Source organism: Perissodus microlepis, chromosome 2 (genome assembly GCF_051167445.1).
Source record: "Perissodus microlepis isolate ML-2025 ecotype Zambia chromosome 2, ASM5116744v1, whole genome shotgun sequence".
Lineage (NCBI taxonomy): Eukaryota > Metazoa > Chordata > Actinopteri > Cichliformes > Cichlidae > Perissodus > Perissodus microlepis.
Window position 1 is genome coordinate 18,059,485 of NC_140462.1, and position 19,822 is coordinate 18,079,306.

Consider the following 19,822-nt stretch of genomic DNA (forward strand, 5'->3'; position numbering starts at 1 on the left):
TAGCAGGTTTATCTGTGGGTATGCATCTCCTGGGTATAATAATAATAATAATAATAATAATAATTCTTTTTAAAATAACAGCCCAGATTTTTTTTTGTTTGAACTGAAATAAATAAGACTTGTGTAATTTAGTTGGGGTTTTTTTTTTTTTTTTCTAAATTAGTGATTAGAAACCAGTTTTGTCCACAAAGTGCTAACATTCTGCATACTGATTGGTCAGCTAAGGATTTACAAGTCATGCTCCCTTGACAGCAATAGTTTACCAATGATAACTAGATGTTGTAAATGTAATTAAACCACGGCACCTAATTAGATTTGTGCATAGAAAGCTGCTGGCTGTGATGGTCAAAGGTGATTGCTATCAGGGGACTGTTGCTGGAAATTACCTGCTGATACTTGCAAAATGGTGAATGGCATAAAACAGCTTGTGGCGCTGTGGATAATACTTGAAGAAGGCTATTTTATTGCGCTAGAAATCTTAAATAATAACAATTTAAAAATGAACTTTCACATTTTACTTACACGTTTTTGAGTGTTTTAGTCCAAACTGGTCATCAGCTAGCGTCTAATTAGGTCATCATCGGAGGCCTCACTCCCTTCGTTCTAATTAAGGATAATTACACCAGAGGCAGGTCAAAACAAAAGCTACTGTTCCTTTAAATCTTCACTCCTTTCAAATTTTTTGGAGCGAGGGAGGGAAATACAGTGAAAAGGAGACGAAACCACATTGTCAAGGAAAAGGAGAGAGGAAAAAAGAGACCCACACGTAAACCGACACTCCCCTTGAACACATGCACCAGCGCACTGACAGTCTGACCAGTGCAGTCCAGCCGCCTGAAGCACAGCGCCCGCTGTTTGCATGTGTTCACCCCCCCCTTGGACTTGGTGGGAGGGGGGAGAAGTTTACCCAAAGACCAGCCTGGATCACTGAGAGAGACGATGCCTTTTTCCTCCACACCGGTCTCACGATTCTTCAGTGGATTTGCTGATTCCCACAATTAACCTTGCAAGTTATTCATCGGGAGTGGGGCGAGATTTCGAGCCAGAGGATGCTCCCACAGGTCATTCGGATACTGTATGTCTTGTCTTTCTGTTTTTTCCAAGGAGTCTTTATCAGGTGAGGGAGCAATCTGCTATTCTCTCAGTGTTTGTGCGAGTTATTTTCTCTCTCATCAACTGCTTCGCATAAACTTTTTTTTAAACCATTTTAATCGACGCTACTGGCTGTAAGACATCTGTCATTTGTTTACTTATTTAAAAGACTTTATTATAAATTAACATCTAAACGTTTTAAATGCTGGTTGGAAGGGGGGAATGGAAGACTGGTACATACGAGAAAGAAACCAATCAATTAATTAATTAATTAAAAAAAACTAGACCTGCTGTTTACGCACAGAACAAAAAGATGCCGCTAACTATGAAGTAACCACGGAGTCACTAAACCCTGTTTGCCCAGAGGTGTCAAACTACCTGTGGAATTCCCGGTTGCATTGAAAGGTTGAGTGATGGCTTTTGTGGGTCGTTTAAATCGCGACATTAATACTCCAGTGTAGGATAATCGTGGTCGTGGTGCTGAACAGTTTAACGGGAGCCAGTGATTACAAAGCTTGCTGGGGTTATAAAAACTAATAAAAGCTGCTGCATACTGAACATTTGGATGCATGTTTGAAAATGGGAGCTGGGAGTGGAGTATATTGTTTCTGTGCTTAGTTTATTCACTACTGCAGGAAATGTCATTCATTGTGGGTTCTAGAACACATTTTATTTCCACGCCATCATTCTTTCACTCAGTCCATCTAACAATAACCAAGCTCCTCTGTCTTCTACTTTCCATGTCACCTTCCTCTCGTCCTCCCTCAACCTCTCTCCCTCCTCTTGGTGGCAAAAAGTTTTATTTGCAGTGAACACTTTTCTTATTTCATGCCCTGCCACCCTCAGGTGTGAGCGGAAGGGAATTAAGATCTGCATAATCCCAGAGCGGAACAGAGCAGTGACTCCGTGAACCCAGGGGCGAGGAGAGCAGCTCTTAGCCTGGAGAGCAGTCAACTGACAGCACCTCCTCTGACAAATTATATGCTCTCCTACCAGTCATTCTGCTAGCCACGTAGGGAGGGTGGCATGAAGGAAAAGGAAGGGATTAAGGTGTAAAAGACAGGCAGAATCAGATGGAGTCAATGGACACGTTGGGGGAATGATGGAAGATGAAAATGGGAATGGAGCAACCTGGGATGGGGAGAAATGGGAACAAGAAATTGAAAGAGTGATTCATTTAGCTGGAGATGGTGTGAAGATTAGCAAAGTGGAGAATGAGGCTGGTAGATGGAGAGAAATGGTTCAGATAGGAGAAACGAGATGAGATGGAGAAAGAGGGGGGGGGTGTATGTTAGGTGGGAAGTGCTGTAAGAGATTTTGGGGAAAAATGTCATGTGAAATAGTGCTCATCAAGCAGGATGGATATATGTTTTGGACTGGGTGTTTGTCAACAAGAGGAAATGAGAAACGGGAACGAAGGGTGTAATAAATAACCAAGTTCATATCATACTTTGAGGGTTGGGAGATGGTTATGTGTTGACGTGTGTATGTAGAAAGAGGCGATGTTGTGTCTCTTTAACTTGAATGACAACCTGGAACAAAACATGACACGTTCTCTTTTCCTGAAGCTTTTCTGCCATCCACTTCATTTCTTTGTGTGGTATCCCAGACAATTTCTGACCCTGCAAGAGGAAACTTAAAAATGCTGAGTTTTAATTGCAAAGTTGTTGATTTATGTTAATTTAAGCATCTTTAAAACTTGCACTCACAGAACTGAAACATGACAAACATAAAGATAATCATGGTGCTTTGCTGCAAGTCGTATTTTAAGTCCACAGCACTTAAACAACTAACTTATACATAACTTCTAAACTTTTGGCTTTTTTATAATGGATATTTTCTTTTGCATTTTATCGCACTACTGCAAGAGAAACACCAGCTGGCTGGATTATATTAGCTGTTTCCCTTGCTATGGTTCGTGCTTGCTCACCGTTACAGTTTACTGGACACTTTAACAGAACAGTGCCACTGTAAATGTTCTTGCTAACACCTTATTGCCAACACCTTTTAAAATATTAGCTGTGAAAAATATTGTGTGCATTTGCAGAACAGGGTTTCCTGAACTTGATTTAAAATATCTGTTTAAATAAAGTAAAGCTGGATCAGAAAATGTGAAAATAGCTTAAGAAATTAGCTTTGGCTTAGTCATGAGTTTTTGTTTTAGTCATACTGCCTCATATTTTTTTTTTTTTTTTTTTTTTTTTTTTTAGAACGCACATTATAATGGGGAGCTATGAAAGTGGACCAATTATGTTTTCATTTTTTTCTGTTATAGTCTTAAAGTTGATAATATTCACTTAAACACGGCCAAGTGTCAGATAAAATTGAAGCAATCCACGTGAGCCTAAAGCTCAGGCTTCACTTTTTTTTTTCAATTAATGACTCTATATGATTTTCATAAGAGTGATTATCTCTAATAAGGTACTCCAGGCACACAGGTCTGCCGCAAGTATGGAAGCCACACCCAACTGCTGTTCAAAGTTCCTGTTTATAAGAGGCATCCTATCAGAAGTAAGTTAGGTCAAAGAGAGGCTGGCCTTGAAAGCAAAGGAGCCAAAATGGCTTATTTCAGACAGCAGATGAATTGAGAGGCTGCAGCAAGGCTCAGCATGAAGTTTAAAAAAAACTGAGTTATGCAAAGCTGCTCTAGCCAAATCCAAGAATTAAAAATAATAATAATTAGCTGCAAATTAGCAAAAGAGGTCCACATTACAACAGAGAACTTCTCCCACTGTCACCTCTGACTAACACCATTTGATGTGTTGTCTGAACGGGACTTTCCACATGGTAGAACTTGAATTTTTCTCTTTGGGGTGTTCAGTGAAAAACGAGTTGGTTGTTGATACTGTAATAAAAAAAAATAGCCAAACTATCACACATGCAGTCTTTACCATGTGAACATCACATCAGAGGAAATTGTGCAAATATGTCCCTGACCTCTGGTCATCTGGCATGTGTACTGGGAAATTGCAAGAGAAGAGTAGTGGATTGCATGAAGTGAAGGGCAGAGGATTGCACACCAAGGATCTCTGCTGTCCTTGCCTGCAGTCAGCTAGAGATCATGAGTCAGAGCTTAAAAAATATCAGAGAGTAAGTCTTATCAGATGGAGCTGGGCACTTGCGAGCCTGATTAGAGTGAGTGTGTGTGCACGCACAGGCAGGCATACGTGAGAGCATGGTAGTTCAAGAGGAGGCATGGGATCTTTCCCTCTTAACTGTAATGCATTAATTGGAGTAGATAAAGACTTAACATGACCCCAAACCTCAACTTGAGAAAATAGGTCAGCCATAAACATTAAACATTATATGAGTGACATATTTGGAGATAAACATGATCAAAAATTCTGTAACCCAGTTAGAGACATAAAATAAGTTTTTTTTACTTTTTAGAATCTTCACTGCATTGCTGGCACGTTCGGTTTCTCATATTTAGTTTATAATGTGAGGAGTAGTTTTAATGCATCAAGGCATCAAAGCACAGTGTGGGCATCCCTGAGGGTCCGCCAGTGAAGCCTGAGCATGCTCGGCACCCATACAGACGATGCACATTGGATGAGGGTCCCTGCCCGAGATGGTGGCACCGCATGATGCGGGGCACGGGCGGGATGCAGCCTCTTTAGCCTTCGGCTCCGACCTTTTGGCGGGAGTAGGAGCCGTAGACATGGTTAGCGGAAAGGGGTGAGACTAGGCTACACCAGGCTCGTCTCGACACGTTAGCCCGTAAGTAGCTAGGACTAGCAGCGGGTGTTAAATCCGATCTAGTCGCCGCGGGAGTCAGCTCGTCGTGACATGTTAGCTGCACTCTGCTAGCCAATATCGTTAGCAACTTAATGCTAACCGAACCCTAGGTAGGGTTGCCAACTCCCTGAAAAATAAATAAGGGACACCTCGTGGCCAGGGCCGGGCAACCCAGTTGTCTTCACCCTTCCCAGTGTGGTAGCTCTTTTTTTTGTGTGTGAAGTTATTTTTGAACCATTTGACTTGAATTTGATTTAAGCAGATACATATTCTTTGTGATATGACCATATGGGAAACAAATGATCATTTAGCCATTTATTTTTAGCTCAAAATGACAACATTAACACAGTAAAACAGGTCTCTTTCTTAAACAGAAGCCTGTCATGCTTAACTTTTGAGAATATAAGTAAATCTTTCTTTAAAAGAACTCTGTCCTGCTTAACTTAAAATTATATAAATTAATAGAAAACAATAGAACGAAAAATATTCTTGTAACAGTGCACATATAGTGCATTTAGTACAATTGGCTTCAGTTGAGGTATTATTTCAGCTTTTCTAATGCTAATCAGCTGCTCCTGTTTGTAAACCCACTTGTTCCCATGATTACGCATCATAACTCATCATCATTATTAATCTATGTATTACTTTTATGTATTAGTGATCTATTTGTTGTAATCATCTATCCTTGCAGTTGTTTATTACACAAAATAAATTATATTATCACACTTCTGGCCACATAGCGCCGGCACACAGTCCAGTGCGCTTTATAGGTGTTATCGTGCATTTTCCCAGCCAGGTGTTTTCCTTTTCCCATTCCTCCCTGTACTTTTGCAGCCTTTTTTTCTTTCTCTGAGCGAACAAACATTGCTGGTCTAATGCCGGGCTTACACTGTGCGATATATTTTTTTTTTTTATTTTTTTTTTTTTTGGCCCATTTTGAGCCAATTTTTGAGTCGTGCGACCGATTTGGTGATCGGCCCGATTTTGGCCTTCATTGTGTAGTATATGTGGGGTAACGAGAAGCGATTAACACCTCACGACCAGCTCCCGATCATCAATCGCTCGTGACGTGTCACCGCAGCCGCTCACACTGCTCACGTGCAAACACGTAAACGTCGGTGAAAAAGACGGAGCAGCACGGCAGTGCAGCGTGTGATCTGGACACAAGCGATGGAGGCACAACTTTGTAGAACTTTGGAAAGCTCATCCGAGCCTTTTCGATGTGGCGTCACAAAATTATCACGACCACAACAACCGTGAAAATAGTTGGATTTACATTGCTGCTTAATCACAGCTGCCTGATCAATGTTTTTCATTAGCAATTTAGCAAAGTTGATGGTGGTGGTGTGTGTGTGTGTGAGTGAAAGACAGAGAAGACGTACTCCTACACTGGACGCCTGAGAACTGTTAAGCAGCTAATCAAGTTAGCCTGGATACGGTGAGGGAGCTCAAAGTAGTTTAGAATAGAATAGTCCTTTAATTGTCTCACAAGGGGAAATTTGGTTGTAACAGCAGCCAAAAAGACAAATATACAAACAAACAGTACACAGGACACGGAACAGAAACATACACAATTTTTCTTACATATTTACATTAAGAACAATGGTTACTATAAACAGAGAGTACTGTACAGTTATTAAATTAAATAAAAATAATTACAGGTAAGAGGCAAACCAGGTTGTAGTGCGAATTGGTTAATTAACTTATTGCAGTTACAGCATTGATGTAAACATCTATGTTTGTTGGGAGCAGTTCAGATTGTACAGTCTGACAGCTGCAGGGAGGAAGGACCTGCGGAAACGCTCCTTAATGCATCTAGGATGCAGCAGTCTGTCACTGAAGGAGCTCTGCAGTTCAGCAACATCTACATGCATGGGGTGGGAGACTCTGTCCATCAGAGATGTTATTTTGGCCAGAGTCCTTCTGTCTCCCACCACCTGTACTGGGTCCAGGGTGCATCCCAGAACAGAGCTGGCCTTCCTGATGAGTTTATCCAACCTCTTCCTCTCAGCTGCCGATAAACTGCTGCTCCAACATACCACACTGTAAAAAATGACAGATGCCACCACAGAGTCATAGAAGGTCTTTAAAAGCGCTCCCTGGACTCCAAATGACCTCAGCCGCCTCAGCAGGTAGAGTCTGCTCTGACCCTTCCTGTAAAGAGCATCAGTGTTGTGGCTCCAGTCCAGTTTATTATTCAGGTGAACACCCAGGTACCTATAGGAGTCCACTATCTCAATGTCCACTCCCTGGATGTTCACCGGTGTCAGTGTGGTGGGTCTGCGTCTCCGGAAGTCCACCACCAACTCCTTCGTTTTCCCGGCGTTGATCAGCAGGTGGTTCTGCTGACACCAGTCAACAAAGTCCAGAGTCCACTGTCTGTACTCTGAGTTGTCCTCACCTGTGATGAGGCCGACTATGGCAGAGTCGTCAGAGAACTTCTGTAGGTGGCAGCGTGGGGAGTTGATGGAGAAGTCTGCAGTGTAGAGGGTGAAGAGGAACGGTGCCAGCACAGTTCCCTGTGGGGCCCCCGTACTGCAGACCAGCGTGTCAGAGACACAGCCCTGTGACCTCACATACTGTGGACGTTCTGTGAGGTAGTCCAGTATCCACTGGGACATGTGGTGGTCCACTCCTGATAGCTCCAGCTTGTCTCTCAGAAGTCGTGGCTGGATGGTGTTAAAAGCACTGGAGAAATCAAAGAACATGATCCTCACAGTGCTTCTAGGCTTCTCCAGGTGAGTCAGAGCTCGGTGCAGGAGGTAGATGATGGCGTCCTCCACCCCAATGCCAGGCTGGTAAGCAAACTGCAGCGGATCCAATGAAGACCTCACCAGGGGGCGCAGATGGTTTAGAACCAACCTCTCGAGGGTCTTCATCAGATGCGATGTCAGGGCTACCGGCCTGTAGCTGCTGAGGTCCTTGGGATGGGAGGTCTTTGGTACCGGTACCACACAGGAGGTCTTCCACAGCTGTGGTACTTTCCCCAGTGACAGGCTCAGGTTGAACAGATAACCTAGGATGCCACACAGTTCATCTGCGCAGCATCTCAGGAGCCTGGAGCTGACGCCATCTGGACCTGCAGCCTTCCGCACCTTGATCTTGCGAAGCTCATTCCTCACTTGAAGTGCTGAGATAGAAAGAGTGGATTTTGGGGGAGGGGTGTGTATGTTGGAGTCCACAGAAGCCGGGGGTGGGTATAATGACTGGGAGCTGGGAGGTGTGAAGCTGAGAGGTGTGAAGTCCTGAGATGAAGGACAGGCAGTCCCTGAAGATGAAGGAGATTGCAGCAGGGGGGACGATGCTGTGGGAGGGGTGGGTGTTTGATCAAACCTATTAAAATATTTATTTAGGTCATTCACCCACCCCAAGTCTCCTGCAGCCTGGGGGGTTGGTTTTTGTCCTGAGATTGTCTTCAGGCTGTTCCAAACCCCTCTGATGTTGTCCTGTTGCAGCTGCTCTTCCATCTTCCTCCTATAGTTATCCTTTCCTTGCCTTATCTTCCATTTCAGCTTCTTCTGAACAACTCTCAGCTCCTGTTTGTCTTCAGATCTAAAGACTCTCTTCTTCTCCTTGAGGAGAGCCTTAATTTCAGGATTTATCCATGGCTTGTTGTTAGAAAAACAACGTACCTTTTTGATGGGTACGGTGTTGTCCACACAGAAGTTCATGTAATGCAGTCTGTGATGCTGTTGAGGTCATCCTCCAGGGGGCTGCAAAGGTTGTCCCACACAGTAGAACGGAAACAGTCCCTCAGGGCCTGTTTCTCACGGGTAGAAAGCGAGAATGAGTTAGGAGGAGCTGGTCGGCCGTGTTAGTGTGAGGGGGCGGAGCCCTGAGCACGGCTCGACAGGTCTGTCATAGACAGACGTGGTGTCATTGAAGCTTCCGTAGTTGGTCACGCCGAGGCGATTCCCATAGTGAAATACCTCACTCTGTTATCAAAGAACCAGAGATTACGTTAAGTAACCGAACGATTTGTTTTGCTCCTTAGCAAGGTTTATGTTCACTGCCGCCATCTTGGATTGTTAAACTGGGGTTGGCCGGGCGGCTCCAACTTTCAGATTTGGAAATCCGACTTGAGGGGGCGTTCCAGTTGGAAATTCTGACTTCTACCTTAAACTGGAATGTACTTTAGCTGAATATATCTACTGGAAGATATTGATCAGCTTAGGATTGTCCTTCAAATATTTGTGATGGGGGAAGTGACCGGAAAAGGGTTACTGTGTGGAGGTAAGCATGGACGACACAGAGCGCTCAGTTCTCACTCCTTCTTTATTCCTCTCCAACATCAACTGAACACATCGCGCCACAAAACACAGCAACACACTTCCTCAACACTGGGTGTGAGTGGAGCCCTCTAGTGGTCCACCCCCCCGAACACCCAGCAGAACTAGTCCAGGACCCGGGGTTTAAGCGAACGGCTGAACCGGGGGGTGGGGAACTGACAGAGGAAAACCCAGCTCGGGAGCGAGGCTGGCACTGGCGGTCAGAAAAAGCATCAGATAACTCGGGCTCCGTTGATTGTGGGGCGCTCCTGGGTGGGGCGCTCCTCAGCCCGGTGGCAGGTGAGTGGCCTGGGCCGGTACCACCTGATCATCTTGCATAACATCTGCAGGCTTAAGTCTGTCAACAGAGACAACCTCCTACCAACCGCCAAAGTCCAAAATGAAATGTTTTTCGCCCTGTTTAAGAACCCTGTATGGCCCGTCATACAGTGGACGCAGTGGAATCCTATGGGCATCGTGCCTGACGAAAACGAAACGAGCAGAGTCCAACGACCTCTGAACAAAAGTGTTAGGCAGGCAGTGGTGCACAGGGCCAGGAATAGGAAATGAGTCTCTTGGGGGGCGAAAAGGCAACACAGAGGTATCAAAACATGGGGGGGGCTCTCAGGTAAGAATTCCCCGGGGACCCGGAGGGGCTGGCCGAGGACCAGTTCAGCCGAGGTCTTCTTTAACCGCGCTACGCAATCCCAGCAAAACACACGGAAGACGGTCGACCCAGTCGCCACCTGTTAAGGAAGCCCGGAGCGCGGCCTTAAGTGACCGGTGAAACGGCTCGCACATCCCGTTAGCTTGTGGGTGGTATGCTGTGGTGCGGTGGACCTTGACCCCCAGGCCATCAGCCATGGCAGACCAAAGCTCAGAATGTCAGCAGGGGGACCGAAACGCGAAACCCACGTTGACAAAAATGCTCTGGCCACCGTCACCGATGTCTTGGATGCCAGGGGTACCACCTCCGGCCACCTGGTCGTGCGGTCCACCACAGTCAAAAGGTGCGTGAAACCCTGTGACTGCGGCAAGGGACCAACCAGGTCCACGTGAAAGTAATCGAAACGCCTACCAGGGACGCGGAAACGTTCGAGGGGTGCCTGCATGTGCCGCAGGATTTTCGAGTGTTGGCATGGGATACAAGCCGCCGCCCAGTCTTTCACCATTTTGCGAAGGCCCAGCCAAACGAACCTGGCGCTGACCAGCTTGACCGAGGCCCGGACGCCGGGATGAGAGAGGGCATGCACCGAGTCAAAAACACAACGACATCATGAAAGGGGAACCACCGGGCAGGGGCGGCCGGTGGAAATGTCGCAAAGCAGGCGCGGACCGCCGTCCCACACAGTGGTGTCCTCCAGCACGAGGCCCGTTTTCGGTGACTGAAGGGCAAGGACGTCCGGGTGAGCACGTTGCTCAGCGGCCATGGCAGCGTAGTCTGACTCTGTCGGGCAGCGGAACCACACCTTCAGCGGAAATGCGGTGCCCGAGGAAATCCAGAACAGGCAACCCAAACTGGCACTTGGAAGCGTTGATGATCAGGCCGTGCGCTGGAAAACCTGGCGCAGATGGGACTCGTGCTGGCTCGCTGAGCAGCTGGCCACCAATATATCGTCCAGGTAAACAAAAACGAATGGCAGCTTGCGCAAAACGGAGTCCATCAGTCGCTGAAAGGTCTGGGCGGCACCTTTCAGGCCAAACGGCATGCGCAAAAACTCAAACAAGCCGAAAGGGGTAATGACAGCGGTTTTAGGAACATCTTCGGCGCGCACGGGAACCTGGTGATACCCCCGCACCAAGTCAATTTTAGAAAAAATCGAGGTTCCGGCGAGATTGGCAGAAAAATCCTGAATGTGGGGGATGGGGTAACGGTCATTCTCCGTGGCATTATTTACCATGTGAAGCGGAGAGGCCCATGCGCTGTTCGAGCGCTGTACAATGCCAAGGCGCTCCATGGCTGCAAACTCTTCCCGAGCGACGGACAGTTTCGCGGGGTTGAGGCAGCGCGCACGAACACCGGGGGCCCGACCGTGGAAATATAATGCTCAACCCCGTGCTTCATTACCGTGCTAGAAAAATTAAGGACAGACACCGCTGGAAACTCTAAAAGCAAACGCTGAAAAGCATCCCCGGGGGTCACTACATTAGCCCGAATCAGGGGCTCGGTGGCCTGAATAAAACAGGGTAGCGAAGAAAACGAGAGAGCGTCAATTAAACGTCTGTTAGCAACATCGACAAGCAGTCCATGGGCATACAGAAAATCAGCACCTAAAATAGGTACAGAGCTAGCGGCAACAACAAAGTTCCACTGGAAATGCTGGCCATGAAAACAAACAGTCACCAACCTTTCCCCAAACGTTGTGATGGGAGAGCCATTAGCTGCACAGTTCGCTGCTAGTCTGTCGGCAGCAGTAGGGGGAAGGAGGCTCTTCTGGGAGCCGGAGTCCACGAGAAAACGTCTCCCAGAGCGCGAGTCCTCTATGAAGAGCAACCTTTCTGTATTGCCAGCGGTCATGGCTGCTATAGCGCACTGGCGGGTCCGTTTCCCTGGGCCGTGAAAGCGCAAGGCGGCAGGCAGCGACGCGCTCTGGCGCCAAAATGCTGATGGTAGAAACAGATGCTCTTTCCGCGGTGCCGGCGTGTAGCAATCCCTGCCGTCATCAAAGGGGCGGATGCTCCGGGGGAGGTAGGTGGAGGCGTGGAAGGTGCCGCCGCCGGGTCCGTAGCCAGGGCGTGGACGTCGAAAGTGCGTCTAGCCAGGAGAATGCGATCCGCTTCTTCAGCCAGGGAGCGATAATCCTTCGCAGCCAGAAGCGGGGAGTTGGCGAGGACAGCTCTCACGGCAGCCGGTAGTTGGCGGAGGAAGAGGTGGGCAAAGAGGAATGCCCCGTCATCCGGACCGAGCATGACAGCATGTTCTCCATGAGCTCAAGACCAGTACCGCCACCCAAGCCTGACAGGGTGAGGAGCTTTTCGGCTCGTTCAGCGTTGGAGAGGGCATAGCGCCGAAGAAGCAGCTCTTTAAGGTCGGCATATTTCCCTTGGGTGGGTGGGTCCCGGAGGAGAGTCATTGCGCAACGGGTGGCCAGCGGGTCGAGCGAGGCCACCACATGGTGATACTTCGTGTTGTCAGCCAAGATGCCGCAAAGGGCGAACTGAGCCTCCACGTGCACGAACCACGACGGGGGATCGTGGAGCCAAAAGTCCGGCAGTTTCAGCGCCACAGCAAACGTAGCTGCAGCAGGAGGCGAGGGACCGGCGGCCACTGATGCATCCATAGCGGAGTCTGTGTTATCCTCGGCCTGTAGCATGCTCGAGTCATGGGTCACCAATGTGGAGGTAAGCATGGACGACACAGAGCTCTCTGTTCTCACTCCTTTATTCCTCTCCAACATCAACTGAACACATCGCGCCAAAAAACACAGCAACACACTTCCTCAACACGGGTGTGAGTGGAGCCCTCTAGTGGTCCACCACAACTGTACTATTACAAATTGAAAAGTTGCTGTTCTTAAGGCTTGTGAGACAAGCATTTTAAAGATGTATATCAAAATCTATGCAATATCCAGTCCAAGGGGATCAGTTTTGGCCAGTGAGCTGATGCTCTAATGGCACATCAGCTTTTTTTTTTTTAACCTTATGTCAAATTTCATGAAAATGGTTTGTAGAAAAGTCAAGATGCAGGAATCGATGTTACAAATATGTCTTTTTGGAATAAAATGTCTGCCATAACAGTGCTAATTGACATTTAGCAAGCTTGATGTTTCTTTTGAAGCCCGTTCTAAAACAACTGCTAAAGAACAGAAAAAGGACTTCTTTATAGTAAGCTCCCTGGAAAGAAGTAAATACGATTTTTAGCCAATACAGACTTCAAAAGCTCGGTTTCTGGGCGAGGACAAAATCTTTCTGTGATAGCTTTTAATTAAATTCTGATGGTCCTCCCAGCTGGCACAGAAGTATCTGCAACAGCAAAGCAATATCTGGAGGCTAGTAAACAGCAGAGAGAAGAGGACTGCAAAGATTGTGTGCCTTCACTTTAAACATTTTGCAGCCCACAACGAGTTGTCCAAAACACTTGCATGGGGAAAACCCTGTTGAGAAAATGCCTCGCACTTCCATCAGAGAAAACTTTTGCATGCATTTTTTAAACCCTTTTAAAATTAAACTTCACATGTGACGTGTGTAGCGGGGTTTTAAAAGACGGCTGCACATGGCAAGACAAAGAAACAAATCGGTAGGGTCTAACAGTGATTTCACCTTGAGTTAGACTTTAACAAACACTTTTGGGGTTTTCTCATTCTTTCCAAAAACACAGAAAATCCCCACACACTTGGTTGATACACAGATTAGAGCAGCAAGGAGTACTGGCAAAAGGAAGTGTGAAAGGAGAACAGATGGGATGTTTATGTGAGTTAATGATGAAAAAATGAGAGCCAAGCTGGATACAAGAGGCGAGCAGATGGTTTACTCTCCACAGCCACCACCGCCATGAGCAGTAGAGGCATGCTTATCAATGAAATATTAACCCAATAGACAAAAAAGTCCTCAAAAGATAAACAAAGAGTTCATGTTTTAGCACTTGTAATCTTCAGATTCCAATGAGGATATCATAAAAGTTAAGTAAGGCTTGTTAAGGAAAGGGAAAAAACTTATTTTTTTCTGCACATTCTCAGTTTTTAATAACTCTGTGCAGCTGGAAAAAGGCAAAATGAACATCTTCTATTTAAGTGCAGCTTTTAATAAAAGGGTAGCACACAGTCACATCCTTGTCAAGGAGGCACTGTCTGACATAGATCTACCCATTTCTTCAGTGGGCATTAGATTTGTATTTGGATGTATGTTGGAGGTGACAGTTCAGTGATGGTCTCTAGCAGCTGGCCTGTTCCTTCATTGGTCAACTGACACCTCAGGCTGAGAGATGTGACTGATTATTTGACATACGTTTCAGTTAAACCACATATAACCTTTCCCTTTTTTAGTTACATCAAAAGTGTGTAAAGGCCTCATTTGACAGATTGGAATAGTTTTCAGGTGCTGGTGGATGAAAACAGTGTTTTTGTCCTCAGGGATTTTATATGGGCAAATATGCCAGTTACTTTCTCATATCAAAATCCAACCATGAGTTAAATGGCTATGATCATTCATATCATAAACCAGTTTTGTATTCTGGATGAGAACTGGATCTCTGCCTGTCTTTTCCTGTCCACACTAAACCATGTATTTTTGACATGCCTCTGCCGCCAGCTGAAATCAAAACCCCAAGCAACTGAAGCGTAACTGATGCGCATCAGCTCAGGGTAAACTTTTAATCTTTAAAGATATGTAGCCAGCTAATGCTAAGCTGAAAGAGCATTAAATGCAACATTGTCCACTGGTTATGGAGGGAACCTCCAAAAACCTTTCAGACATGCATCAATATTTTTATGTAGCCTCTGCAGTTTTCATCGGGTAATGGAGAACTTTTTAGCATCTTTCTTTCTTTTGAGTAAACAAACCAAAACTTCATGTTCATCTCCTGATGCAATCCCTTCATTATTAATTTAAGTAGAGCTGTCCATCAGTTGTGAGCTAAGATGAAAAACTGCACAGTTTAGGTTGAAGTAGTTCCCTTCTCTGCGTTAACCCCTAAAGTAGCCAGGAATTGCAAAAGGTAATTAAGTCAGCCTAATCGATAGCCTCATTCCCTATGTGGGTCTTCTCTTTATTTTATTTTATTTTATTTTATTTTATTTATTTTTTTAAGCTTCTGCCGATCAGGAAACTCTTCAGATCTACATATACAGTTTCTATCTGGCAATTGTTTTAGTTTATAGAGTAACAGCAGTATTTCATAATCTATTTTATGTTTGTTTTTTCCTTTTGCTTTTTTTTTAGGTTTAATATGTAATTTTACATAAAGCTATGTTTTCGCTGACAGTTGTTTGCCAAAATGTACCGGAGGCCGTGCAATATTCTAGAAATGAGCCTGTTTTTAAAGCACTACCAACTACCTGTCCAAATATGGTATCCGCAAATAATAGTTTTATGGTCGTCTTCTTGGTATATAGTTTTTTTTTTTTTTTGTTTTGTTTTTTTTTAATTCTTTGAATCATTTATTGATATTAAAACCTGTAGATGATAGCATCCTTAAAACTGTATGCTTAACTACTTGCCTTCTATAATTCTTCGAAAATGGTAACACTGATGTTCACTTATGAAACACTAAGTGTAGAGTTCAACTCACTAATTTACATTCTACGCAGCACCCTGACTCTTTTAGATTATGTTGTGCTTTAAAATGTTGTAAATTGTGCTCCATTCACTGCTTGCTTAAATAATTCAGTGAAAGAACTTGTTTGATTTGTATACCTGAGTAAAGCTCTATACCATAGTCTTTGTGCCAAATCTTATTTGTTCTTGATTCTAACAATGGCCTGGCTTCACAGTCAAACTGCTAGTGTCGCAGTTCTTTATTTATTTATTTTAGTTTTGGTTGCAGAAGGCAGCCAGCCAGCTGAGGTGGAGGCGCGGTAGGTGTGAAGGTTTCAGGTGGCTTCATCAGGTTTATAAAACCACAGTTGTGTTCTGCAAATACATGTTGCTGCATCTTTGCAGCCAAAACAATCCAGCATACCATCTAACTCTCTCCAGTGTCTGGATAAGAAAATGTGACACAGTGGTAAGGTAATGCAATAAAGGGGAGCTCTCCACTCTTCTTCTCTAGCTCTAGCAAATTAAAAATACCCACTTATTGACTAGGAGAGCACTTTGGCTCTGAGGTTCACCATTGTAGGTCATTATGCTCTCTACAATTAGAATCATGAAGTGGGGAACCATTATGAAACCCTCCATCATGTCATTACATCTGACCAGATGGGGCTTGCTGATTAAACTTCACTTTGAGAGTGAGGGGGAAAAGTGTGGTCTCAGAAAGTAAGACCTCATAATATGCTGCTGGCCAAAAGAAGAAGTGGCCAGTGGAGTCAAGCTGAAGAGCTGCTTTGTAATTGAATCCGAAAGTCATTAACCGAGCCATTTAGAGTGACCATGCTATAATCAATCATTAATTACATAGGGCTGTGTTAGCTTTGTCAGCCAAATATTGCAGGCTACAGCTAACAGTCGAACAGCAGCATACCACAATTTATTAATCATTTTGCTTGTTTTGTTTTTTTTCCTTTTTCTTTTTTTTAACTTGTCTAACTTGCGCTCTGATTTTATGCACTGATTATGTATGTACAGTAGATGATAAGGATCATGTTGAGAAATGTTGTTTGAAGACTTTGGAACTTCTTTTTTTGGGAGGGGGGGTTGTTTGGTGTTTTGGTAACTATGAGATAGTTTTCTCCCAAAACATGGCACCATAGTTTTCACTAGCTACGTTCACTCACTCACTGGCTACATTATTTAGGTACATCTTGCTAGTACCCGGTTGAAAGCCCCTTTTGCCTTCAGAAGTGCCTTAGTTCTTCAATTAGGTACTGGAAACATTCCTTACAGATTTTGGTCCATACTGACATGATGGCATTTAGTGACTGTTTGCATGTGACTCTCCTGTTCCACCACATCCCAGAGGTGCACTATTGAGTTAAGATCTGATGACAGTGGGGCATCTAAGGAGATGCTTTTCTTCATACCTTGGTTGTAGTGAGTGGTTATTTGAGTTACTGTTGCCTTCCTCTCAGCTGAAGGCAGTGTGCTCATTCTCCTCTGACAACACAAGGTACTTTGGCACATTTTGGCCTTGTCATTGGCTTAGTGAGAGTAAAAGTTGGGAAGCATAACTGTGCGATGTTGGTAATTAATAAGGTTAAACAAAAACTACACCCGGGTTTCAAGCAGAATTCCTAATGTTGATTTGGGAAGCTGAATATAAGGACTTTGTGTTTTCTTGCAGCACAAACCAGATTTAATCTTTATTGTGTACAAGAAGAAACTTTTGGCTGATCCCTTATTTCCCAATGGGATCCACATGCTTGATTTTACACAAATGTTGCAGTGGATTCCCTTCCTCATGCAACCCGCCCATTCATTCAGACTTGGGACCAGCACTAAGAGTAGACTAGATGCTGGGTTTGCGTCTCCGCCTGGTTTTTGATCAGGAAATGCAAAAACGACCATACCATGGAACCCCTAATATCCATACCAGCATGTATGTTTACACAATGTTTTAATCGTAGCCTTTCAGTAGTTCGTAGCAAACCCAATTTTACCAGATAAAGTCAAAACAGCATAAGAAGTATTGTCCTCCTACATTTTACTACACCCTAAGTCACATACAATCAGTAAAGGAGAATCTGTCAGGTGGTAAAGGTGGTTGAGAAAGATTAAAGCTGTATTTGTCAGATAACCCAGGGTAAGGGAGTCTCTCCTCTTCAGCAGCATTAAATAAGGGAAGTTCACTTGCAAAGTCCTATATAAGGACCCTATATAATTCTCCTATACACTCAAAGAATTACTGTGTGTTAAGGCTTACTTTTGCTCTCACATGGTAAGAATAAAATTACAAGAAATGACGGTTTCATCTGGTGAGGAAAAAGCTTCCTGAGATGCTTTGATGTCAGTAGGTTTTCTGCCTTTGCTGTAACCGATCCAATAGGGTCTTCAACCATCAGTTTCAAAGAAATAGCTCTATATTGATGGTTGGACTTACTGTATGTGTCCATTATGTGACACTTTGTGATGTAAGTGGCCCATTTACCCTACGTGGCCTTCATGTGACTCTCTTCAACAGAGTAGAAAGCTGCTTCAAGGGTAAAGCAACATTGTTCATATACCTCCACAAATCTGCCTTGCTAGCGGACTTTTTTTTTTTCTCTCCACACACACTGATGAGATGACTAGTTGTCCTTGACAGGAGAAGTAGAGTATTAAACTGTAATGGTATCATAGTGTGCTTAAGTTTAAAAAAAGAAATCTTTGCTGAGGAGAGCACAACAGTGTGAGCTTTTGGAAGGTGTTTGTGTTAATCCCAAGGATATTCTGTGTTATGTTGGCGCGCTGTTTCTTGGTTGCTCCTTGGAAAGAATGAATTTAAAAGAATCTGTTTTCTCAAAGTAATTGTTGTCTGAGGTCTACAGTAAAAGTAAAGAATGGAAAAGTTTAGATTATCTTCTAGGTCTTTAGAATCTTATTTATTTTAATTATTATTGCACTTATTTAATCACAGGGGCAAAGGTCTGTCTTTATAGATTCAAAGCAAACCTTATTCTGGACGAAGATCATTTAACGTGGATCTTATATAAAATACTGTTGAACCAACTTAATAAGCCCAGAGCCCTTATTCATTAAAAAGTAGATTTTATTTAATGGAGATTTTGAGGCTTAACATAAATAAAATACTGTAATTAAGTTACTGGTTCAAATACATTTAGTAATATTATGTACAACCTCCTAATGCAGTACTTTAAAAAGATGGAACAAGGCAACAAAAGAATAGATACGAGCAATTCATGCTGCAATTTTCAGTAACTGCTTATTTCTCCAAAAATGATGTGAAACCCAGTTCTTGCAATTCGGCAGCATGCGTTCTACAGAAAGTCACCTGGCCTACCTGAATTTGAGACATGTCCCCCACTTAAAGAGGCCCTGAATTGCGTGTCAGCTGAAATCTGTGGAAGACATTTAGCTTAAATCTAAAGCGAGAGCGTTAAAAACACAGTTTTAGCCTTTGACATTTTGTGTGCAGTATATTTCAAATGGATGCACAAATTTAGGGCGCAACAGTGGTGTTGATGGTGCGTCAAATTCAGTGGCCTCCGAATTGACTCGTGTATGCTTATTTTGCCTTTCTTTGCTAACCTCGTTACGGACTAGTGAAAGCAGTAAAGCAGAAACCCTTGTTTAATCTCTAAATCAAAGAAATGTCCAGTGTTACAAAATATTACCAGCATATCACATTTAAGACTGTCAAAAAAGTATACACAGTCTTTGAGTCCATTAGATCCCAGCCTGAGCCTCTAACTCTTCCTCATTTTGTTGATTCAATTGATTGCCTGGCGGACATTTGTCTACCCCAGAAAGGAGAGACATTTTAGTTTGTTTGCTGCAATCATGTTAGTGGGTCCATAGATGTCCCATGTCTAACATTGAAATGGGACAACTATAATATTCATTGCTTGAATTAGTTAAATTACATTTAAATATTAATTTATAAGCCCTTGATCATGAATTGGATAAGTGGAAGCGGGTAAGGGTGGATGGGTAAGTTTAGACGTTTCCTATAGTTAAAATGTGTTTTACTACCAACATTTCTGAGATCAGCTTCTTGAAATTTGTTTACGCAGATTGACTGTGCCTTATTTATATAGCCCATGTTGCCATCTTTAAAGTCACTTTTGAAAGTTGGTCTTTATGATTTTCATCATCTCTCTCTGTTAGTGATGTCCAAACTGTCATTTCAAGGTAAGCCAGCTAATATTTCAAAAGCCTTGGTGATCATAACAGCATAAAATTTCCCAGTGAGATTCGGAAAAAAATTAATTTTAACATCACAATGTTAAGGAGAATAGTTTTTGATTATGTTTTTATGGTTCTCTTGGAGGGCACTGCTTAGATGACTGGCTTTATGCTCAAAAGATGTGCTTTTACCATGATTTTCTTTTTTTACCTGGTGATACACACTCTTTTTAGTTATGCAAGACCGTGCTTTGTTCATGGTTATCTCAGTCCACACGCTCACCTCAGAGCTTGCTAACCATCCATAACGGTGCTGGAGACACATCTCTCCATCATACTGAGCA

The 19,822-nt window shown here is 43.9% G+C and overlaps 1 protein-coding gene across 2 annotated transcripts in view; it reads left to right on the forward strand.

Moving 5' to 3' along the window:
• Positions 1 to 521: 521 nt before the first annotated feature.
• Positions 522 to 19,822, forward strand: part of glra4a (glycine receptor, alpha 4a) — a 47,514-nt gene continuing 28,213 nt past the window's right edge. Inside the window, exon 1 of one of the 2 annotated variants that reach the window (XM_084951557.1) lies at positions 522 to 1,117. In XM_084951557.1, the coding sequence (XP_084807683.1) occupies positions 1,050 to 1,117 (68 nt within the window). In that variant the 5' untranslated portion in view covers positions 522 to 1,049. The remainder of the gene's footprint in view (positions 1,118 to 19,822) is intronic. The other variant, XM_084951548.1, reaches the window with a different exon arrangement.